General features: G+C 38.7%; 1 protein-coding gene across 4 annotated transcripts in view; it reads left to right on the forward strand.

The window, feature by feature from the left end:
• The window catches only part of LOC115422894 (solute carrier family 41 member 3), a 44,748-nt gene that overhangs the window by 13,036 nt on the left and 6,142 nt on the right, over positions 1-25,570 (forward strand). For 3 of the 4 annotated variants that reach the window (XM_030139511.1, XM_030139510.1, XM_030139509.1), the window contains 7 exons: positions 11,801-11,908; positions 12,624-12,695; positions 13,995-14,139; positions 15,993-16,139; positions 17,439-17,583; positions 17,740-17,819; positions 25,362-25,496. In XM_030139511.1, the coding sequence (XP_029995371.1) occupies positions 11,801-11,908; positions 12,624-12,695; positions 13,995-14,139; positions 15,993-16,139; positions 17,439-17,583; positions 17,740-17,819; positions 25,362-25,496 (832 nt within the window). Of the gene's footprint in view, positions 1-4,048; positions 4,771-11,800; positions 11,909-12,623; positions 12,696-13,994; positions 14,140-15,992; positions 16,140-17,438; positions 17,584-17,739; positions 17,820-25,361; positions 25,497-25,570 lie in introns of those variants that run through there. The other variant, XM_030139513.1, reaches the window with a different exon arrangement.

Here is a 25,570-nt window from a genome sequence, read left to right on the forward strand (position 1 = left end):
TGAGGTGAATCCCTGTGTCTATGACGTAGAATGACTCTTCATCCTCTGCCAGGCGTCTCCTTGGCATTGGGTTGGAAACCAACACGGAAACACATCCACTGCTTTTATCAGAAACCGGGACCCCGTCTCCTTTATCCCCTGATGATAAAAACACATCCATCAACATGAGGCTGGTTTTACCTTCACTCTATTGGTTGCTCATCAGTATTTGTTTCACTCTCCTCTGTACGTTATCTGTGGCCATCCTGCGTCTGATGGAGGATGATTAGTCATAAATTTGGCTGAACGTTGTGTCCCAAAGCTCAGGGGACATTGAAGGACACGGGGAGTAGCCAATCAGAACAGACCACAGAGACTTGCACTAACACAGTGGTGACAACTGAACTATGTTTTCAGACAGAGGTCTACTGATGGGATTTATGCAAGGTCTGCTGTGCTGTAAATGAATCTGCCTACATATCATTAGCATAATTGCCTACGTCATATTTTTGGCCAAATTGTTATATCTGCATAAAATGAAACACCAGTGTTAAGAGAGTAAAGTCATGAAGGTTTCACAGTTTGGCCAAATATGACTTAGGCGGGTATGATAGGAGGTAAGGGTGTGCGATATGACGATATTAGATCCTGAAGGATTAGAACAGTGTTTTTTACACCTTGGAGTCGCATGAAATTTCTGGTAATTGATTTAAAAAAAAAAACAACAACTTACTAATAAAAAATATATGGTGAGTTTACAAAGACAGTCCCAATACGTAAAAGACATGACAAAATCTGAAGCTGAAACTGAAGCACTGTGGTACTGTTTATCTTTCAAATGTTCATCGTGGTCAGTTTCAGATGCTGCAGCTCTTTCATAATTCATAGTTTGAGTTATTGTTTATTCAGTATTAATTGTCAGCCTTGTAAAGCCAAGCTGGACTGACTGTACATATCTTGACCGAGGAAAATAAAATTCTCACTTTGTGCAGTAATCTACACCTGGCTTTTCTGCCTCCGTCCATAATAATATACATTATATAGACTAAATGTCATCCAAATTAACGTTTATTTGCAACATAGGATAGCAAACTATTACATGATCAAAAAATTAATTTTAGCAAAAAATTGTCTGTTTTGAATGTTTGGGGTCACCAGAAATTTGTGATGTTAAAATGGGGTCATGAGCCAAAAAAGTTTGGGAACCACTGGATTAGAATGTATCGACAATCCGACAAAGCAGAGAGATCATGGAATCGTCTACAATATGATGTAGTCAAAGCCATAGAGTATTCAGCGGATCTGGATGTAGTTCTATGCTGATGCACAGACGCATCACGTTAGTTAACATCCACACCACATGGCTTTCATGTTATGTAGCAGGAGTCATAGTTGACAGCAAAATGGACAAGTTGCTTCATTATTTTGGGGGGCTTTTCTTTTTTTTTTACACCGTTTTCTTGTCATTTTTTGTTGTTTGCAGTATTGTGGTGTTTTTCCTTTATTTTTTATGTGTTTTTTCTGAGCTTTGACCAGGAAACTGCTTTTTGGAGTTCAACCAGATGGACTGATTTAGTAAAAAAAAAAAAAAAAGCCCCAAAACAAAAACTACTGGGCCAAAATTCTAATACTTGCTCAAATGTGTTCCAGTTCACAGTTGATGTTCAACATCCTAAATCTCTTATCAATGTACATTCAAAGTCCCTTATTTAGTAAAAACCTGTAGAACTTCAATTCCTGGCTGTCTTTTTAGTCTAACGGCCTGAAAGATCTGATGAACTACTGGTATCAGTCAGTCTGTCCGCGAACAATTTTTCAAGAATCTTCTTCTCCAAAACTGTTCGTCAGAATGATTTGATATTTGCTGTGGACCATCTTTGGGGTAAGGTCTACCAAGTTTGTTCAAAGAACTGGGAAATATTGATTTCTGAACTTTTTCCGAATTTTTGAAATGTTAAACCCATTGGTTTATAATGGGATACATTTCTAAGTGTTATAACTTGAAAGTAGTTAAAAATATTGATATAATTACTATTGGAAATAGATAGGAAGTCCCATTTGGGCTTTCATTTGGTGCCATGACCTTTGACCTTGCGTGACCTTGAGAGGTCAAACCCAAGGTCATCTACGTCCAGACTTCTAGAAACTTCTTCTCCAAAACTGTCAGCCAGAATCAATTGATATTAATAGCAGATGTTCCTTGGAGCAAGGTCTACCAAGTTTGTTCAAAGAATTGAGAAATATTGATTTTTTAATTTTTATGAATTTTTGAAATTGTACAAATCTATTTGTTTATAATGGGACAAATTTCAAAGTTCTATAACTTGAAAGTAGTTGAAGATATTGATATAATTACTATTGGCAATAGATAGGAATTCACATATGGGCTTTCATTTGATGCTATGACCTTTGATTTTGAGTGACCTTGAGAGGTCAAACAAATACCAATCAATGTCTTTAATATGGCGTTTCACTACAGGACCCTTGGTCCTGTTTTTCTGTTATTCCACCCTGTATTGATCCTGAAACACACAGTAAAGCAAAACCACTGAAGAAAAGAAACTCAAGCACATACTCACTGCAGCTTTTATGACTCTGAAACAGACGCAAATTCACAGCAGCATGTTTACATGAAATAATATCTCAGGGGTTAGAGGGTTAAACCTCCAATTCTTCCACTGAATACTTCTACTTGTACTTCCCTCACTTGGTTTGAGTTATTATAAACTATAGAATATATGCTCATATTACAATTATCAGACTATATTTAACCAGTTGCCCTCATAGCAGGGCTGCAGGTTGATTCATGCTAATTTACCGTGATTAGTAAATCTGGTATTTATTTCAAACACCTCCATGTCATTAATCAGAGGCTTGAAATTGACCCTTGAGCAGTTTAATGGTGTCGTCCCTGACCCTGTAACAGTCCAAATGAATAAATATGATGAGTTTTAATACAGGGTAATGATGGTAAATGAAACCTTCAGATGGTTACAGTTACTTTGGAGCTAATACTACAAACAAAACCTAATCTCTTCTTTCTCCTTGGCCATGCTTGTCTGGAAGTGATCTGACCTGAAAAGCTTGGAAATCAATATTTTAGCTCAGGCTTCTTAAAAACAGGGCACTGTTTTAGCCCTACTTTACAGGACGTGTCTGTCAAGCTCCCATGTGATGGTAAAGAACAAGCACATACAATAGAAGTTTAGCGCAAATATAGCATGTGGAGTGGATGATGGGACGAAAAAGAAAAGGACGAAGAAAAAGAATGAGTCATGACAGAGAGAAAGGGGGAGAGAAAGAGAGAGAGAGAGAGAGAGAGGAAAGAAGCAAGTGGGAAGAGAGATGATCGAGAAAATGCAGCGAGACCGGTGACGAGGAGAGAGGAGAGCGTCACATGGGAGCAGAAAAAAAGAAAAAAGGTAGGATGAGAGGCAGACACGCAGTAAGAAATAGGAAGGTGTTATCGTGAGCTGGATGCCGGTCGGCCGGTGCAGACAGTCCCACCTCCTCCTCTGATACGTCACAGCAGAGAAAGAGGCAGAGAGAACAGGACCACGATGGGATGAGAGAACACAAGCACAGATACAGGAGGAAACAGCAGTGAGCGCCTTCAGAACTGCAGCTGCATCTGCTCAGACGGACCTTAGACATCACACATCCCTGTTTGGTTTATGCTTTTCTTCTTTTCCATCTTTTTTCCCCAAGCAGAGAGGAATCTGACAGAAGAAGGACCTCGGGACAAAAGCCAAAGGGATTCTCACACTTCAGACCTTTTGGATGATCTTTGCCTGTTCGTGATGCCCCCGAGAGCCAATGAGGTGTCAAAGACTAACCAACAGCCTTAAGATGCGTCAGTTTTTACACAAAACAAGTGGATTAACGACAAACTCAAACTACCAACTGAACTCCATCAACTTTCAGCTCTAACTCTTCATTGCCAGGTCGACTTCCTTCAACCTGACCATGCACATCCAAGTCTGATCCTAACTTACCCTTATTGTAAAAGCCACCGATTTAAAGACAAGCTGTCAGTGTTAGTAAAGGATTGGCTTCGGAGGCATGTTTTTCATTGGTAGAGCTGACAGGACATGGACTGCAGATGTGATGGGTCTGTGGTTCTAGGGAACACTGTGACTTATGAATCAGAAATGGTGTTAATGACTGTGTTCCCCAGTGGAGCTGACAAATGGATACCTCATCACGTCTGACTCACCACAGGACTACAAACCCCACACCCCAGAGTCCTGTTGAAGGTTTTCTGATTTTGTCACAGAAAATAGAAACTGGAAAAGTGGAACGTTCAACGTGACTGCAGCCAGCTGACTTAGTTGACCAAGTTGTTGTTTATTGTACATTCGTCATAAACCTTACAGACTTTTTTTAATACAAGAACAAGCTATCGATCGGCTTCGTGTTTAGGATTTACCCACTCCTTAGTCGTGTTTAAGCCAACTGCATCTATCTGACAACTTTTATCTGTACATGATGCCGGTCAGTTGCCTTAACTGAAAATACAGTTGCATGTGAATTGTAGTCGCTCTTACCATGGGATAGCAGTTCATTGACCTCCGCTGAAGTGACCGCTCTCTGAACATGGTGGTAACTCGTCTGGAGCTGGAGCTACGCTACCAAGGCAAGAAGCTACGAGGCGTGACATGGAAGTTGACTCGATCGGAACATGGTTTCCTACCGGAGAGCTCCTGGCTCATCGCCGCCCAGGTTATAGTGCCATACCTGGTGTCGGGACTTGGGATGGTCTCGGCTGGTATCGTTATGGATCTTATACAAGTATGGAAATCTCATGGTTATTTTGAAAGATTGAGGAATTGCTTGGTAGGAGGAGATTATGCTGCAATGGGTTGCCAAAAAATGTGTTGAGAAGTTTAAGTTCTTTAACATACATCAGCTTTTGGCTCCAAAAACCACTAAATTCCTGACCTTAATTGATGTTGTCAATGATTTATTTAAAGGGGTCATATTTTGCTAAATCCACTTTTATTAGTCTTTGGTTCATTTATTTGTGTATTTGGACCCTAATAGTTCAAAAAGTTTGAATTTGAACCCTCCAGGTGCTGCAAAGCTACCTTTATATTCACTTTGACAAAAATTGAATGGATTTCTACAACCTGTTTTAATTCCTTCTTAATTTGTTACATCTATAACTAGTTACATCACAACATTTGCACATATAAGGTCAAGACGTCCGACGAACATTTCTCCGAGTACGACATAATTGTTTGTTAGCAGCAGTGGTTGTAGTCCATACTGAAAATATGTCCAAACTTTGAGCCGATTACCCAAGATGTTCAGTTGTTGGTTGTATTAATGAACACAAGTGGTTGAACAGGCCAAAGAAGCCCGGTCAACAACCTGGAGGGGGTGGGGTGTGAAGTGGCTCATTTGCATTTGAAGGGCCGGCGCTCAAAACTACCTTTCTCGTGTCATGGACCTGTGGAGTTGAATTACTGAAAAATTCAGACCCAAGCATAGCATTTACAGTTTATGTAGACCACAGGGAAATGTTTGAAAAATGCATAATTCCATTTAAAAAAGCAACATATCACTCCTTTAAGTTGACTGTTTTGGATAACTGTCCAAAGGTTGGAGAAGCTGTCAATCTGCATACTTTGTGTTTCCGCTTCAAAGTTCCTGAAAATTCATTCAAATGAGTCTCGGTCGTTTCCAGTCCCCAACTCGAAGTCCAACTGAGCTTCTTTTGAGGGTATTTGTAAGAACGTAGGATGAGGTCCAGGCTGTTCTGGGTGTGTTTGCTGTATACGCTGTAATGTATTCAGATGGACAGACAGATTATTACAATGCACTAGTCGGAGAGAGATGAATAGTAGCGGGTGAACATAAGTGCAGAATGGTACCAGTGTGTTCCACCAGTCCGCGTTCTTCAGCACACAGTCCCGCCTACAGAGAATCTGAAAAGTCCCACCCCCCTACTAGGAACTTTTTCCTGGGAAAGTTTGGGTCAAGGGAAAGGGATTTTGTTTTTGTTTTTTTTTTTTCAGTGTAATTTTGGTGGAAATGTCCCGAGTTCCTAGTAAAGTAAAAGTAAAAGTTTGTGTGGTATAAAAAGGCCTGTAGACGTACTTTGTTTGAAACTGATGACTGGGTGTTGAACTCATGCACTGATGAATGAATGGAAGGAAAATTGTATGTGTAATACACAGGGTTGAGCTGGTGAAAGTGTTTTTCTGTTGAACAGATGGAGGCTGATGTAACATCAGAGCTTTTAAATCACATTAGAAAAGGGAGAGAGTGGAGGTAGAGGAGGGCGTTGGGATAGATGTGAACACTTAATACAATAAGTGTTTAGAGGATGAACGGAGAAGAAAGAAGAGGAGGATATGAAACTTCTAATCAAATAGTAAAGAAAATGAAGAAATGCTTATAAAGGCCACAACATGGTTTTAAATATTTCCTCTGTTCTACAAAGCAGGAGCTGAAATGTAGAGGAAACTACACCAACGCTAATTAAATAAAAATCAATTTAAAGAACAGCATTACACTGTCAGTACAATCCAAGTAAATGATATTACCAACATTGTTACCTCTGCCAAGTGTAATGGTGGAGGTAACAATGTTGGTAAAATGTTTTCATCATGTTTTCTGATCTGCTTTGGCAGAGGTCTGCGCTCTCCCAGTGCTTTTCTAGTTTTAATCCTGTGATAGAGTGGGTCGTCCAATAACCAAAGGGTTGGCAGTTTGAATCCTGCTCTGTCCAAGTCATGTACCGTTGCGTCCTTGGGCAAGACACTTCACCCTCCTTGCTTCCAGTTCTGCTACTCGCACTGGTGTATGAATATGTGTGAATGTTTGGTGGTGGTTGGAGGGGCTGTTTGGCGCGAATTGGTAGTCATGCTTCCATTAGTCTGCCCAAGGGCATCTGTGGATACAACTGTAGTTTACCACCACCACAGTGTGAATGCGAGAGCGAATGAATAATGGATCCATAATATAAAGCGCTTTGGGTGCCTTAAAAAGCACTATAGAAATCTAATCCATTACTATTGTTATTATTATTATTCTACTTGGTGTTCACTGCACTTAGTTTATTGGCCTGAAGCCCATGTTACTGAAGCAGCAGAGGCAGTTTTATAGAAGTGGGCCATGTCCCAGGATAACCTCCGAATATGACAGCCGTCAGCCAGACCCACCGGCCCATAACCTAAGAGCAAAGAGTAAAAATAGATGCATACACACACACACAAAATGGAACTGTACTATTTATTATCCACTCGCTGTATTTTTAACTCTCACATGGACTCTTTACCAACACCTTTAAAACAGACTTAAAACAGACATTTCCCTGTTGTCTACATAAACTGTAAATGCTCTGCTTGGGTCTGAATTCTTCATTAATTCAACTCCACAGGTCCATCTTCAACCCTCTTTCTGAGTAATGACACCAGAAAGGTGGTTTTGAGCACTGGCCCTTTAAATGCAAATGAGCCACTTCACGCCCCGCCCCCTCCAGGTTGTTGGCTGTGCTGCTCTGTCCCGTTCAACCAACAACTGAACATCTTAGGTAATCGGCTCAAAGTTTGGACATATTTTCAGTATGGACTACAAATGCTGCCGCTGACAAACAATTATGTCGTACTCTGAGAAATGTTCATCAGAAGTCTCGGCCTTATATGTGCAAATTAGGGATGTAAACAATTAATTGACTAACGATTAATTGTCGATAAGAATTTGCTCAATTAAATTATTAATTGTCGGTTAATTGCCCTTTTCCGCCCATCCACACCTGAAGGCTGGCGGTTTGTCTGCGCTGCGCCGCGGCTGGGATAGCCGGTCATTGAACCGGATCATGGCGTTGATGAGTTAGAATGTCTTTATGGACACGGTGGAGCCAAACACAGACCGACCTGTCTGTTTGTGGGAGCGGTACACCCCCAAATAAATACACGCATAAATGCGGGATATGTATCAGAGCATTTCCCTGGAGATTGGTCTAGTCTACAGTCAGTGAAAAGTTTCACTTTCACTTCTGTGGGGGCATGGACTGCACCATACCCCCATAGTATTAGAAGTAGGACGGAAAGTGATGCACGCACGTGGTTACCAACCAACACGCACGCATCCGTATTGCATGTATCTAATTGTATACGTCAGGTTTTTCAAGAAAAATGTATGGGGCTTCAAAACTCATGTATCAAATATGATACATTCAGCATTATAGGCTTAAAGAGGTCCAGTGTACAAGACTGAAGTGGATGTAGGAAAGTCTAATTGCAGAGATGGAAAATATCATACATCAGTTTACAATCAGGTAAAAACTAGCCTATGTCCAGACGGAGCAGATCACCTCCACCTACAGAGTCTCAGAACAGATCAGTTTTTCTCCTTTTTGTCTGTTTTTAACTGTCATCCATCATTATGGTGCTTTACTGTCATCGACCATTTTATTTTTTTATTTTATAGACCAGCCTTAACATTCCTTGGACTGAAAATCCCACAATGGACAAACCAAACTTAGTCTCTAAAGAGAATCTGTTATGTTTTTGTGGCCTCCATAGGGGACAGTGATAAAACAGTGATTCTCAGTTGGTGGGTCGTGACCCAAAAGTGAGTTGCAACACCATTTTCAGTGGGTCGTGAGTTGTGTGCCTTTCCCTGGGAAAAAGTGATAGTAATCCTGTGCTTTATTTTTTATGGAGTGGAGTCCCATCCATTCACACTCCCAACAGTAGGTGGTGGTAATGAGCTGTAATGCTAATTAACGCCAGACATGTCATAACATTAATGAAGACCTAAAAGTTTCTATTCAAATCATGGTGAAACTCAGGTATTACAACGACTACATCAGAAATGGTTTTACCACCACTGGACAAAATCCTCAGTGTGTTTAATGCTTGAATAAGTGACTGAGTGCACGTTTTGTAGTTTTGATTAAAATGTACCTAAGGATATGTTCTGGTATCCTATCTCTTCTGCCCACTTTGGATTTATTTTAAAAATAGGTGTGTCTGGCTCAGTCAAATGCATAATTAATGCATAATGTCTAGAAAATCATTTTGGACCATGTTCAGTGATCCATGACTCAGTTGCTAAAGCAAAACAGTAATATCAAGCATCTCCAAAAGTGAGGCTAATGACGTTCATTTTGTCTTCTGTAAATGTAATTATACTTTTCTTTTTTCTTTTATTCAGACAAGGTACAGTTTTTTAGATGTTACCTGCTTGACAGTTTCGACAGTCAAAACTGTCAGTTGGATGTTCCATTCACTTCTGCATGTATTGTATAATTTTTAAAACTTCTTAGTTTGCCTTCAAATTGAACATCTTGTCCTCCTCATAGATCCTAAAGTTTGATAAATTGATATATTTTATGTATAAAAATAATTGGTTTAACATATTTCAAGCAATAGAATCTCAAAGGTGGGCAAGAATGTTATTTTAGATTTTAAAAGTCAAACTTAATGATTTTGCTGTATTTTCCAACATGATATTCACATGAGTTCAGGTCAAAGGTTATGTTTGGTCATTATATGGAGGTGGATATGTATTTAAGGCACTATTTAAGTATTATTATTATTATTATTATTATTATTATTATTATTATTATTATTATTATTATTATTGGCTGCTTATTGTAAAGCATCTTTGAGTATCTAGAAAAACACTATATAAAACCAATGTATTATTATTATTATGTGCATGAATGATATAGAAGTTGATAAAATTGCATTAGAGCTTTGATGTGATTTTTAGGAAATATTGCTGGTGCGAGGTGATGGCAGATGGGGTGAGTTCAGCTGTAGCAACATCTGGAGGTTGAGATAGTTGGAGAATATCAATATATGGCATCATAAGATGAATTCTTGTGGGAATCAAAAATTCAACTATTTCTGAGTAAGTCTATGAAAGTGGGTCAGGTAGTGACAGAAAGGAGACAAACCCTTTGGGGGGGGGGGGGGGGGGGGTTGATGTGTTTGTTTGTTTGTTTGTTAACACTTAAGCGGCAAAACTATTGGTTGAATTCACACCAAATTGGCTTTATATCAGTGGTTCCCAACCTTTTTTGGCTCATGACACCATTTTAACACCACAAATTTCTGGCGGCCCTAGACATTCAAAAGGGAGACTTTTTTTTGCTAAAATTAATTTGTTTTTGATCATGTAATAGTTTTCTATACTATGTTATAGTATGTAATATATGTACAGTCAGTCAAACTTCTGTTTACGAGGCTGCAAATGCTGAACAAACAATAATTAAAACTATGAATTATGAAAGCCATACAGCATCTGAAACCGACCACAATGAACATTTGAAAGATAAACAGTACCACAGTGCTTCAGTTTCAGCTTCAGTTTGTCATGTCTTTTATGGATTGTGATTGTCTCTCTCAACACACTGTATATTTTTTATTAATACATTTTTTTTGGTTTTGTTTTTTTGTCAATTACTAGAAATTTCAGGTGGCCCCATTTGAATTCCAGGTGAAGGTTGAAAAACACTGGTTTATAGATTGCAGTGACCCAGAATATATCTCATTACATTTTGGGAAAGATAGGTCAAAGTTCAATTTTTTTATGATTTTTTTAAAAAAAACATCTTCTCATTTACTTCTAATGGGTGAAATACATGCAAGGGGCGGGGCTTGTTGTGCCTGGCACCACTTGTTGTTGAAGGGAATATTTCCATATTTAGCATGAAAAAATTATTACACATTAACCCCCTACCATTGACACAAAGATTTCACACATCTGTGAGAAACAGAAAATTAATAGCAAAATTTGCTCAGTGAATCCAGATTTGAGTTTTACACTTCAGGATTTGAATTGAAGGCACACACTTCCGTTAGTCAAAGGATTCAAGCATGTTTAGTCTTCCACATGGGCCTGTTCCTAGCCATGCAAATTTGTGTTCTCAACATATCTGCGACGGTACACCTAATCATGCCCCAGTCCTGCCTCAGGAGTTTCACTTCAGCTGTGATGATGCAATGAATGACGTGTGCTGACGGAAATGTTTAAAATTTCAAATGGTCAGCTCCAAACAGGCTTAAAGAATCCTCACTAACAGCATTAACTCCTTGCGGTTGCCATGAGAGACTCAAACCTGTCGTAAATGTGAAATCTTTGTATTGATGGTAGGGGGTTACCATGTCATTATTTTTTTTCCTGTTTTAGACCAATGGAACTTGTCATCCATGGCGACAGATATATTAATCCTTACACTTCCCTGCGCAAAAGATTTTTAATTTGCACTATTTAAATTAGCGTTGTTCACTGAAGCATGAAAACTGACCCTGGACACTGGTGTCAATCAAGGGAGAACTACATGATCAACAAACACATATGACCAGATTTTCAAAATGTCTTCACATTTTGGTTTTATGTTGTTTTTTATGAGTCTACTTTTTTCTGATACACCCTGTACAGCTGTGTTTGTACATTACATTTCTGCTTCCACACATATTTCTCAAACTGTTCTTCTAACGCAAGATGATTTCAGACTCTTCTTCCTTCCACCTCCTGTTTCTGGTCTATTGTGTCAGTCCTTTTCATCTTTTTTTCTTTTCCTGCTTCTGTTTTCCATCCCTCAGCTGTGTTCTTCTTCTTTATGTGATCTATTTAAAGATCTGAAGCTGCCAACTCCAGTCATAGTCAGTGAAACTCAGTGTATGTTGGTTAAACCCGTTGAACCTGAGCCTGGGCCGGAGGTAGACGATGCTCAGAGATGTGGGAAAGTAGGCCACTGGGTTAGTCTAGAATATCTGATGGTCTTATTTAACCGTGTCAGGAGGTTCACTTCATTGTACATTTATGGTCCCTGTTTGTGTATGTGTGTGTGTTTCAGCACTGGGAGGTGTTCAAGGTGATCACTGAGGTATTCATCCTGGTGCCGGCGTTGGTCGGACTCAAGGGAAACCTGGAGATGACGCTGGCCGCCCGCCTTTCCACCGCCGTAAGAACAGATGGATGTTATTACTGATACTGTCAGTACTGGAGTCTAGTATCATTTATTGGTCACCATGACAGTACAACATGTATGAAATATTCAAGTAGGATCAGTAGAAGGAGTAAGTGTGTTTTCTGCAATAGACTGACGTCATTATAGTGATATTTGGAGAGCTACAAGAAAAAAATATTATCCACTAAAGAAAGATGACTTTACCTGGTTGACCTACCATCAGAATGGGGAAACTAAATTTAAAGTATCCTCTGGGACATTTATTGTACTTATTGAGTACATGATCACCCTCTAATACCATATATTACGTAAGATTAGACTATTTTTCCTGCCGTGGGTACATGCAAAGAAAAAGACGAGTAGAAAAAAAACAAACAAACAAACGACTGAAAATGAAAATTTGAAGAGCAAATAAGAAATGTGATATTTATATAAATATTTATATAAATAAAGAACTTGAATTAAACATTAAATAATATTTACATCATCATGGCTGCACATGTACATGGTGTGTATTCTGACACTTCTGCTGTCTGGGTTTCAAACATGCACGTTCCTCATCTAATAAAAGTCCTGCTCATTGTTATATTATATGTATTTTTCTGTGAGAACTTCATGTATATTTGGAACTGCATCAAATATTTCCAGTCTTAGAGCATTAGTTTCTGTCTGATGTGCTCATTTAGTTCAAGTATCTGCGTGTTTTCAGGCAAACACCGGCCAAATGGATGATCCGGATAAACAGTGGGTCATGGTCTACAGCAACCTGGCTCTGATACAGGTAACACACACCTGCGTTTATACAGGTAACACACACCTGCGTTTATACAGGTAACACACACCTGCATTCATACAGGTAACACGCACCTGCGCTCATACAGGTAACACGCACCTGCATTCATAAAGGTAACATGCACCTGTGTTTATACAGGTAACACGCACCTGCGCTCATACAGGTAACATACACCTACGTTTATATAGGTAACACACACCTGCATTTATACAGGTAACACGAACCTGCGTTTATACAGGTAACACGCACCTGCGTTTATACAGGTAACACGCACCTGCGTTTATACAGGTAACACACACCTGCGTTTATACAGGTAACACGCACCTGCGCTCATACAGGTAACACAAACCTGCGTTCATTTACTGATGTTTAATCTGTAGATGTTACTGTTGGTTATGTGTCCATTTATATGTCCATTAGGGCTACACGATTTTGGCCAAAAATTTTTTTTTTTTTTCCCCTAAAAACTCGATTTCGACTTTTAGGTAAAACTACAAAAGACAACAGAAGTCAGCATGTTGTTTTTGTGTGCAGCCCGCAATGCAAAGCGCTGCTCCCTACCTCAAATCTGTGATGGTATCATGGAACCCCCGAAAATTCTGTGATGGGCCCACAGACGTTATACCAGTGTAAGTCAGTGACAGGCATCAGTCATGCATGCATGGACTATGTAATATGAGTGATCCCCATGCGATTATATTTAAATTGGGGGATCTGTGCGTGGAGAAGACTGACCCAGGACACACTGGAGGGATTATATCTGTGGTCTGGCTTGGGAATGCCTTGGGATTCCCCCGGAGCTGGTGAATGTGGCTGGGGAGAGGGCTGTCTGGGTTACTCTGCTGATGCTGCTGACCCCATGACCTGGACCCAGATTGGAAGAAGACAGTACAGTATGGATCCGTGCATGGACAACGTAAGATGAGTGATCCCTATGCAGTTATATTTGAATTGGGGGATCAGTGTGTGGACCGCAGTTTACATTGATATTACTACTGTGGACCCATCACAGATTTAAGGTCTGTGGTCATTACACGGACTTCTGTGAAAGACCGCTCTCACAGATAAGAGGAGAAGCCTACAGTAGCCCAGAGGCACGTGGCCCAGAGGCACGAGAGAGATGAAATCGATTTGACAATTTCCCTTTTTAAAAAATTGTCCTAATTAAAAAATCTGATTTTGATTTAATATTGATTAATGTCCATCTGTATTCGATTCACATAACGTCAGTCCTTCACATTCATACCTGCTGCTTCAGTGTAACCTGTACTGTTCCGTCTCCTCCAGGTTCAGGCCACCGTGGTGGGTTTCCTGGCTGCAGTTGCTGCTGTGTGTTTGGGGGCGATATCGAGGGGGGGCATTGAACTGGACCAGGCCGCCGTCCTCTGTGCCAGCAGCATCACCACAGCATTCGTAGCTGCTCTGTCCTTAGGTTAGAAACACAATAATATTTTTACTATGAACTTAAACATCTAAACTACCGCAAAACATCTGCTGTAGTGATTTTATGTCATGATCATTAGATGTTATTAAGGATGGAGGCACTTGGGTTTAAGGTTAAAGGTGTCAATACAAGGTTTCAACAGGTTTAACAACATTTTGAATGCGATTGTGACCATACAGGATGTCCATAAAGCCTGTTTACAATTCAACAAATGTATATAAAAGCAAATGAATAGACAAATCTGTGGAAATTATTACAAAATGAAAAGTAGATACTGAAGTTTTTTTTGCTCCATTTAATTCACCTCTATTTGGACACCAAGAGTTGCTGAAGCACATCCAGACGGTACTGGATTTGTTTCCATGTTGGCTGTAGCATAGACTCATCAGTGGTGTCAATGACATCAGTGATATGTGGCTTAAGGTCGCTTGAAATTTCTAGTAATTAATTAAAAAAATATATATATACACTAATAAAAAACATTTTTTAATGATTAAATTATAATTAAAACACTACACACTTTTCCAAATAAAAATCAAGTTCAAATAAAATGCAGGATATAATATTTGAGAGGGCATATCCTGATCGACCCAATCATGTGACCACATGAGTTACTACACTTCAACCTGCCCGGACACAGTCACAGTGAGAAAACTGGACTGAACAGAGAATGGAAAGATTTCTTCACCCGCCTGGCCCTGCTAAGACATCTAAGAGAAACTGAGAAGTAGACACCAAAAAGGTGCATTATATACATTGCATGGACTAAATGTCATCTAAAATGAATGTTTATTTGCAACATAGTATAGCAAACTATTACATGATCAACAACAAATTAATTTTAGCAAAAAAAATGTCTGTTTTGAACAAAAAATGGATTACTTGATTGAAGATAACCAGCTGTATTTATTACTCTAATAGCTTTTTTTAGTTTAATTATAGGGTCTTTGTTAGTTTTATACACATTACCCCAAATTTCCACACAGTATGACATATATGGCATCACAAGAGAACAATACAATATATGCAAACATTTCTTAATTAACAAATCTCGAGTTTTATAAAGAATCACAACAGCCTTGGTCATTTTACATCTAATATATTCTATTTGTGGTTTCCAATGGAGTGTATGGTCAATAATCACTCCTAAAAATTTTGTTTCCTACACCCTTTCAACTTAAATAAGTTTAAATAAGTGATAACTTATTTACGTCAAACTATTTTTTTTTTTAACTTGATCAATTCCTTTTCTAGTTTTTAAGTTCAGTTTCAGTAAGCCCATTGTGTGTGTGCGCGCACATCCGTCACAACAATGCTGTTTGAATTCAACTTCTAACCAACTGATAACCAACTGATATTTATACCAGAAAGTGATTTTTTTTTTTTTTTTTTGTCTTATTTGACAGGTTTTTATGCAAGTGTTGAAAGTAAGATAAAAACAAGGGTAAAGTAAAAACACATGGAAAAAAAGCAAAAAAATAAATAATGATGATAATAAAACAATAAAACCTACCCATAAAAATCTGCTAGTATATTGGTGTCATTATTTGATGTAGGCCTTATTAATACAGTTCCATCCATCCAAATTAAGTCTAGTTAGTACAGCTGGAACTGATGGCAATAGATACACCATATGGACAAAAGTATTGGGACATGGTGAATTCAGGTGTTTCTTTTCTAACAGGGGTCTGGGATACAAAACAATAATGAGAAATATAGGTTATATTGAGATAAGTATCATTGCATTTCAGTGGTTAGTTTTGTTTTGTATGCTGTTTTGCTCTCTTGCCGCCATCCTGGTTTTGCGTTTGTCTGAGCTGACTGTTGTCATCCTCTCGTAGGTCTGGTCATGATCGGAGTCATTATCGGGTCCAGGAAGGTGGGCATCAACCCGGACAACGTAGCCACCCCCATCGCTGCCAGTCTGGGCGACCTGATCACCCTGTCCCTGCTGGCCGGGGTCAGCAGCACCCTGTACGAGTACATAGGTAAGTCAGGTTCAGACGGAGGCTCAGGACACGTACGAACGCACTTCAGTATTATAGACACTGCATTACACCACCTCATGTACTAGTGTTAAAGTAAGTTCTAGGTTTACAGTCAAAACAACACGACTGTTGATGGTGGAAGTCAGTGTCTGTGGTGGTATATGTTCAGTTAAAGAACTCAGATGTTCAGACTAAATGTCATTTAAAACACAAGATGGCAGCAGAGGTCTAGAAGGACGAGTACCTGACACTACTGCACTGGGCTAGGGTGTGTGTACTAGTGTGTATCTATACTAAGGTGTGTGTACTGGTGTCTATGTGTACTAGGGTGTGTGTACTAGGGTGTATCTGTATGTGGGTGTATGTATTAATGTGCATCTGTACTAGTGCGTATCTGTACTAGTGTGCATATACTTGTGTATATCTTTACTAGTGTCTATCTGTACTAGTGTATATCTGTACTAGGGTGTGTATCTGTACTAGTAAGTGTACCTTTACTAGGGAGTGTATCTGTACTAGTGTGTGTATCTATACTAGGGTGTACCTGTATTTTTGTGTGTCCAGTGGATGAACCATAATTGTTTGCAGATTTTCATCTTATTTCTCACTTCATTTAATTCCAACACATTTTAAATCCTATGGATCAGAGTTTACTGAAGTCGACAATTACAGTATGACATGAATAGACACAGTTCAATAAAATATCCCATATGATATGAATATATTTATAAAAGGTCAGTGAAATGTGTCCAGAGGTTCATCTAATGTTCAAGTAGTATTTAAAACCCAGGTTTGGACCGAGTTCAAACTACACATATAGTATTTATGTGCAATTGTGCAGCTACTCTGTGTGTACTTTTACTTCAGGTTCTGGCTGGTTTATACATATACACATATAATACCTGTCACTTTTATTATAGTTCTGAAACACCGGCTGAACTATTTTTCAGTTAGTGTTATAAGTTCATAAGTAGTTTTAGTTTGATATGACCTGTTTTCTGTGTTTTATGAGGAAACCCTTGATATAGAAGATGTAAAAGGTTGAGGATATCAAATATTACTAAGAAAACTAGTCAATTATGTGATTTCAGCTTACTAAACACAGACAGAAAATGGTAGCTGCAACAGTATATGTTCATTTTAGGTGTAAGTGTTTATTGATTAACTGTTTTCTTTTTTGATCCTGGACATGTTTGAGTCTCGTGTCACTGTTCTACATGTGTTGCGTAATGACAGTAAACCCAGTTCACTTGCTGGTTTTAGTCCCAGTATGGGTTAACTCTGGTTTCGGGTCCACAGACATCTGGTACCTGTCCCCTCTGGTGTGTCTGATCTTCCTGTGTCTGATTCCACTGTGGGTGGTGGTGGCCCGACAGAGTCCTCAGATCAGGGAGGTTCTCCGCTCAGGGTGGCAGCCGGTGATCGTAGCCATGTCCATCAGCAGGTACGAACACAGATATGAGTCCACTGCCAAGACCTGAAAGAACGTTACTGTGTAGGACTTAGGTCAAGCCAGTGTAATGATAATTATCATTATTATTAAGGATCACATGATGATGGTTTTATATGTGGAAGGCTTCACTGTGTCTGTTCTCTGTAGTTTTGGAGGCCTTATTCTGGACAAGACAGTGAGTGATCCCAACTTCGAGGGTATGGCCGTCTTTACACCCGTCATTAATGGTAAGATACTTAAACTGTACCCGTACCGGTCATGCTTACATTAATTATGTTTTGTGTATTACTTACACTGCAAAAATCTAAATCTTACCAAGTGTATTTTTCTCATTTCTAGTCAAAATATCTCATCACACTTAAAATAAGACAATCACCTGAAGAGTAACTTTTCAGTGAGAAATAAGAACTTATTTTTAGACAATAGATCTTGAAAATCTTATTTCAAGAAATGTTACCAAGATCATTTTCACTTGTTCCATTTGCAGAGTTTTTTTGCTTGAATTAAGCAAAAAAGATCTTGAATTGAGTAAAAAAAAAAAAAAAACTTGGCCTGTTGGTCTTAAGTAAGTGGTTCCCAAACTTTTTTGGCTTGTGACTCCATTTTAACGTCGCAAATTTCTGGTGACCCCAGTCATTCAAAACGGAGACTTGTTTTTTTTTTTTTTTGCTAAAATAAATTTGTTTTTGATCATGCAATAGTTTGCTATACTATGTTGCAAATAAACGTTAATTTTAGACAACATTTAGTCTTTATAATACATATTACTATATAATACATATTATCTAATATGTATTATAGTCCCATTGTAGTCAGCATATTCCAATATTCTAGTCAGTTCAGCGTGCATTTACAAGGCTGCAAATTAATACTGAATAAAGAATAACTCAAATTATGAATTATGAAAGAGCTGCAGCATCTGAAACCGACCACAATGAACATTTGAAAGATCAACAGTACCACAGTGCTTCAGTTTCACAGTTTGTCATGTCTTTTATGTATTGGGATTGTCTCTGTCAGCTCAACATATATTTTTTATCAGTAAGTTTTTTTTTTGGTTTTTTTTTTTTAATCAATTACTAGAAATTTCAGGCGACCCCATTGGAATTCCAGGCGAGCCCACGCGGGGTCCTGACCCCAAGGTTGAAAAACAAGCTGGAGCACTGACGGTTCCGCTGCATGTCTTCCCCATATTTGACAGTTAGTCTAACTGTTTCATTCTGCCCACATATTTCATTACTGATTTGGCATCTTGGAGGAAATTGAGCAACATCATAAAACTGTTGGAATGACTCACTTGTTTCACTGAAACTCTTGTTTTTGTAATCCATCTCAAAAAGAAATGGATTTTAATTCAACATTTTCTGTCACACAAAAACTGCCATTGAAATTGGTTGTAGTATTATTGTTTTTTTTTTTTTTTTATTATATATCTAAGCAAGAACTGTTTTTCTGAACTGAAAACACTAATTAAAGTGATGACGACTGCTTCAGAAACACAGGCCCATTCCATGTCTGGATTTTAAGGGTTATATTTTTAAGCTGATTTACTCACTTTAGGAGATAACCCCAAATCAGCAACTGACTTAAATATATGACTAAAACATCTGTTAGAAATTTGGAACATGTTCAGTGTGTAATGTGAAGCGTACATGATTTGAACTAAATGGAGTAAAACATGCAGAACTGCCAAAATGTTTCGTAAATGAAGCCACAACTTCAGCTACGCGTTTTCAGAAGCATCAAGAGCCGTTTCAGATGCATCAACTGTGGCAGAAGGAAGGAACCATGTGGGAAAACTGTAAAACAGAGCAGATCTGAAAAGGCAGGAAAGAGGAAAAGGTGGTCAGTGTTTTCTAATGTGTATTCCTCATCTACACTGACCCTTAATGGTTTAACTGGACTTTTTGGATTGGTTTGCAGCTTTTCTTCTCCACATGAACCTCCTAATCAGTTGTAGGGATCAGAGAAACCTACTCTGCAGGTTTAATGTTACTTTATAGACAGATGATTTTCACCCCATTATGTTGAACTAGACATGCACACATTTCCGGAGGGGAATGTAACCTGTGTGCTTGCCTCTTGCAGGATTTGTGGACTTGGGCTAAGGTGCAATGGAAAAGCAAGAAATAGTTCCAAAGCAGGACTGTTTATAAATAAAGTACTGCATATATTTGGATGAAAGTTGTTCCACATCACATTTGTATGTACAAGTTATTAATTCCAAAAACATTTGCTATAACTGTGCAACAAGAAAGAGAACAAATATGGATCAGCTGAATTATTGATTACATTTACAAATCACATAAGATTAATTCCAGAATTTGTAATTTGCATGAAAAAGCTCAAAGGTTAATAGTGTTTTTCAACCTTGGGGTCGGAACCACACATGGGGTCCCCTGAAATTTTGATCGATCGATAGATTGATTGTTATCTATCTATCTATCTATCTATCTATCTATCTAAACATATACGGTGAGTTGACAGAGACAATCCCAATCCATAAAAGACATGACAAACTGAAGCTGAAACTGAAGCACTGTGGTACTGTTCATCTTTCTAATGTTCATTGTGGTCGGTTTCAGATGCTGCAGCTCTTTCATAATTCATAGTTTGAGTTATTGTTTGTTCAGTATTAATTGTCAGCCTTGTAAATCCAAGCTGGACTGACTGTACATATACTGACCAAGGAAAAAAAAAATCTCACTTTGTGCAGTAATCTACACCTGGCTTTTCTGCCTCCGTCTATAATAATATACATTATATAGACTAAGTAAATGTCGTCTAATATTAACATTTATTTGTAGCATAGTATAGCAAATTATTGCATGATCAAAATCACATTTATTTTAGTCAAAAAGGAAAAAAAAAAAAAAAAAGTCTTAGTTTGAATGTCTGGGGTTGCCAGAAATTTGTGATGTCAAAATGGGGTCACAAGCCAAAAAAGGTTGGAAACCACTGAGTAAATGTATTGTATCTCTCCCAAAAACAAAATAAACGAACCCTGCCCCTCGCGTATATTGTAGCTTATTTTGGCATGGATCCAGCTGATGTCATCATGTCTATGCAAAATATAAATATTGCAAATTTAAAAAAAAATGTTTTGATAGACATTTGAAATTTTACCCATTATAAGTAAATGGGAGAAGAAAAATAATTTTAAAAATTCATTAAAAATTTAAAATTTGACCTACTTTTCCCAAAATGTAATGACATCTATTCTGGGTCACTGGTAATCTATAAAACCAATTTGGTATGAATTCAACCAATAGTTTTGCTGCTAGAGTGTTAACAAACAAACAAACAAACCAAACCAAAAACAATACCCCTTGCCTCCCCTTCAGGGGGCAGGGTAAAAATAAAATAAAAAAACACAACTCATGGACAGAGGTCACAAACTGGGAAAGCAACAAAACAAACTGCACAAAAACCATGAAAAGGGCTAAAACCAAAAGAGGGTCCTTTTAGGGGTTCTAAAAGGAGATAAAATACGATTTACAAATCACTCTGAGTTTATCACAGATAGATCAAACAAGAAGATGGGCCTTAAACAGGATTTAAAGCTATACTGTACAATAAGGCATTTTGACACTTTTCTTCTGTAATTTTAAAATGCTCCTAATAAGCATGTGTCAAACTAAAATGTAAAAGAAATCTGACAGGTTTCGAAACTCAAAAGTGTTTAATTCTCATATATTTCTGATAAAAGTCTGACCAATCATTTTATTCGGTCCAAATAAAATAACTGGGTGAGCCTGGCTGAGCCTTCTGTCAGTCATCTGTTACTCAGTCCTGCATCCGATACCGGTACCTCTGAAACTGACGTTCCACTCCCACTGCTCCCCCCGTCACTGACCTCAGTCTCCTGTCTAGGCTGTGAATGGGTAAGACTCAAATGCACATGTTGAAGGGAAAAAACAGATTAACAGAAACAACAACCAAGGGGAACAGAAAAACCCCGACTGCAGCAGTCAGAGTCCGATGAATGAAGGATGGAGATGAAGTCCAGGAGTCAGGTGTACTTGACTCCACAGACAGGTCTGCACAAAACTCAATATTTACAACCGCAGGACTCCGCCTACATGTACTCGGTGTCACACAATGTACCGGTAGGATGATAAATGTATGGCCTATGAAACCTCAAATGTCTATGGACAATGCGCAGACTCCGCACCGCTCATAGTATGGCATGGTCCACCCGACTGGAGCCTTTATTGTAGGTGATGAGGTGCAGTTAACACAATGATCCAGCGCTGCACAGACCAGACCTTTAAATACAGGGTCTCCTAATGACAAAGGAGTCCACAGGTGGATGATGTTGTGTCTGATTGCTGAGGGAGGGGTCCACGGCCACACCTGAGTGGACCGGACCTCCACTTCCACTGCGTGAGTCAGGTTAGGAGGGTAGCGTCAGGGCTCAGGCACTGGGAAGCGGGCGGGGCTTTGGAGAGAGGTGGGTTGTTCATGTTCAAATTTTTACAAAGTGCTGTGCAACATGCCAGATCGGTAGGTATAGCTTTAAATGGAAATGGCCCTATTCATTTGGATGGACAAATTCTGCCAATTTTTCTCAATTTTAACAAACTCTTTCAAGACCAGGCTACACATTTTTGCAATAACATGTTTGAGTCTATTTCCAATGCTCTGGGCCACTTTTTTTATCCAGTTTTCGTATAATAAGTCATAATAATAACTATGACGAACAATACCTTCTGCCATTTATTGCATGCAAGCACATGGTAATTAGGTTCGTTGAAAAATGCACCAAGACAGAGCAATTGAGACGAGAAAGAAGCAGCGTTTAGAATAAGTGTTTTGGCTGTGAGGTGGATATAAAGCACTAATGGAGTCCAGCCCACAGGACTTTAATAACCTCAGCCCTCTCACTGTCACTGCTTTTCATTTGCTGTGTTCCTCTGTCCTCAAGCTGTTTGTCACCCCCCCCACCCCAGACCCCTCCCTAAATCCTCTGGTAAACTTCAGATCTCCCAATCTGTTTTGAATTTCCCAGTTTCCCCTCAGTGGCCAGTTTATAAACTTGTATTGTTTGACAAAATGAGTTCCCTGCAGTCATTTCCCTCTCACTGAAGACCATGTGCTCATCTGGTTGTCAGGGTTAAATAACTTGGATAGGTGTTTGATGTAAGTGAATTAGACACAGATACTCATGTCAACACCAAAATTACAATCGACTTTGAAAACAGGCGCGATCTGGTTTTGGGTTTAGCAGAAAAGCGGGCTTCGAAAAAGCAGATAAAAAAAGGATTACGAGAAAAAGCAGAAACGGTGCGTCGTCATCACTGATGATCTTTTGTAGCTTTGAAACTCTAACCTCAGGAGCAGATCAGTCAGAAGTTATCTACCAGAGGGAAAGCACAGAATGGGTTTAACACAACCAGAGTCACGTTTCACCATCGGAACCACGCAACGCCATGCGACTGATGGCCTTTCCTTGCGTATGTATAGTGATTCTCGTACCTTCCTGCAGTATTTGGTTTCTGTTCCTCTCTTTAACCCTTTAACCCCTGAGACATTATTGAACTGGAACAGGCTGTTGTGAATTTGCGTCAGTACAAGTGTCATAAAAGCAGCTGTGAGTATGAGCTTGTGTTCCTTTTCTTCAGTGGATAACAGAAAAACAGAAAAAGACAGAAGAAATTAAGTTTGACAGGTTTTGACTAAATAAGGCACTCAGAATGTACATCAATTAGAGATTTAGGATGTTGAACATGAACTGGAACACATTGAACAATAAATATTTGAATTTTGGTCCAGTAGTGTTTGTTTTGGGCTCTTTTTTTTCTAAATCAGTGCAGCTACTTTTTAACACCTGGTTAAACTCCAAAAACGAGTTGATCAAAACTCAGTAAAAGTAAAAACACAGTAAAAAAATAAAATAAAGGAAATTCACGATAACATGGTAAACAACAGTAAAAACAAAACATATTGTGTGGGGCAATTTTTATCCCCCTTGGCCAAATATAGTGTAGGATTCTGTTGAAAGTTACTGCCCTATAGTTTAGATTAGATTGTCTTTGTGTAAAATTTATTACATACATATTTATATTTGAAAGTACTCAGATGTTATAAATGCACAAGGCCATTTGACCTTGAAAATATAGGTCAAGGTCATCTATTTTTAATAGGTTTCTGCTCCATGCCAAGATACATCCACAGTATAAATTTGGTGCAGATATCTCAATGCATTCTTCAGGTAATGCGATTATGTTGTTGAATGGATGGACAGACAGACGACAAAATGATTACAATACCCCTTCGGCCGCGGGGTAAAAACCACAAAGAAAACAGTGTTGAAAAAAAAAAAAAAAAAAAAGCCCAAACTATCTATTTTATAGTGACCCGGTCTCACTCACTGCTGTGTTTTGCCCCCCATTCCACAGGTGGCAGGGGGTGCACTGAGCATGCTCAGATGTCTATGGAAAAGACAAGGTCTATTCTATCAGCACGTTTAGAAATTTTTCCTATTGGGCAAATGGTCGAATTTTTATGAATATTTGAAATAAATCCTACATTCAGAACGCTCACCACAGACACGTCAGGGGTTAAAGGGTTAACCCTGTTCAACCACATTTGGCTCAAGTCACTTTTTCTTTGTACCATTTACTAAGATGATCATAGAGGGTTTTAGAACCTCAGCCCCTTCACATGGAGCTGATGAGGGGTATAAGAAAATATTGGTTCCACAATATTTCATTTCATGATACTATATCGATATTAAAAAATGTGTATCGATATTTATTTAAATGCAGACATAGTGGAGGTTTAATTTTGGTTTTTTGTTCAAATTTTTGGGAATCCTGCGAGCTCTTTTATTTCTATGTTCACATGGGTATTTTGCTCTGTTGTTCGTACATGACAAAAGTAGTATTGTGATCCTGCAGGTCATTTATGGAGTTTTTTTAAATTGATAACACTGTTTTGTTAAATAATGGTTATTTCAAGCATCCTAAAAGCACTTTTTACTATCTGAAAGAGGCAGATGTTTGTTTTCCAGGACTTTTGTTTTTTAAAGAAGCAAAACAAAAAAATACCACCTTGTTAACAGTATCGTGATATATTGCGATATACTGTGATGCTAGTATTGTATTGCTAGATTCTTGCCAATACACACCCCTAGACCTGATAAGATGGTTCATTTAATTCATATATTGGTGAACAAAGACTCACACTTTTTGTTAATTTAACTTTCTGACAAATATTCCTTTAGTGATTTTTGGTGAAATATGAGTCATATATGAGACAGATTGAGCAAACAGTTAAACTTTTCTGAATATTTAAAATAAACCATACGTTCAGAACACTCACCACAGACACTTCAGGGGTTAAAGGGTTCATTCCTCCATGGGGCCGGTTTAATCTGCTCTGGACTCAGTGGCTCAGATGGACTTGACTCTTTGTGGGTCTCTGCTGGTTCACTGCTGAGCCAAGCCTGTGTCATTACTGGGCTTCATATGTGTGCAGGCAATGATTGAAAAGCATCAAGTGTTTGTGATTGTAAAGCTGTGTTTACAGTCCCTGGTTGGCCAGAATGTTCTGTTTCAGTTGAGGACAGAAAATCAATGCCAACTTCTCAAATCTGTTGGAGGAAAACAATGAGTCTGCCTTTGGTTACGATGCAGTTTGAGCACATGTGTTAATTGTAATGAGCATCAGTGAATCGCTGCTGGTTGTTTTGTTCATGGATTTAAAACCACACACCCTTTACGCCGTTTCATCTGTCCTCTGCTGTTCTTCCTCTTTCTTCGTAGGAGTTGGTGGTAACCTGGTGGCCATCCAGGCCAGTAGGATATCGACGTATCTGCACTTCTGGAGCATCCCAGGTGTTCTTCCCTACAAGATGAGGCAGTACTGGCCCAATCCGTGCATCACCTTCTTCTCCTCAGGTAAAACCCCCATTCTTAGAGCTGTGAAGTGGAAACATTAGGGGTTTAACCTCAAAACCACTGACCACCATCAG

This window comes from Sphaeramia orbicularis, chromosome 7, assembly GCF_902148855.1.
Source record: "Sphaeramia orbicularis chromosome 7, fSphaOr1.1, whole genome shotgun sequence".
NCBI lineage: Eukaryota > Metazoa > Chordata > Actinopteri > Kurtiformes > Apogonidae > Sphaeramia > Sphaeramia orbicularis.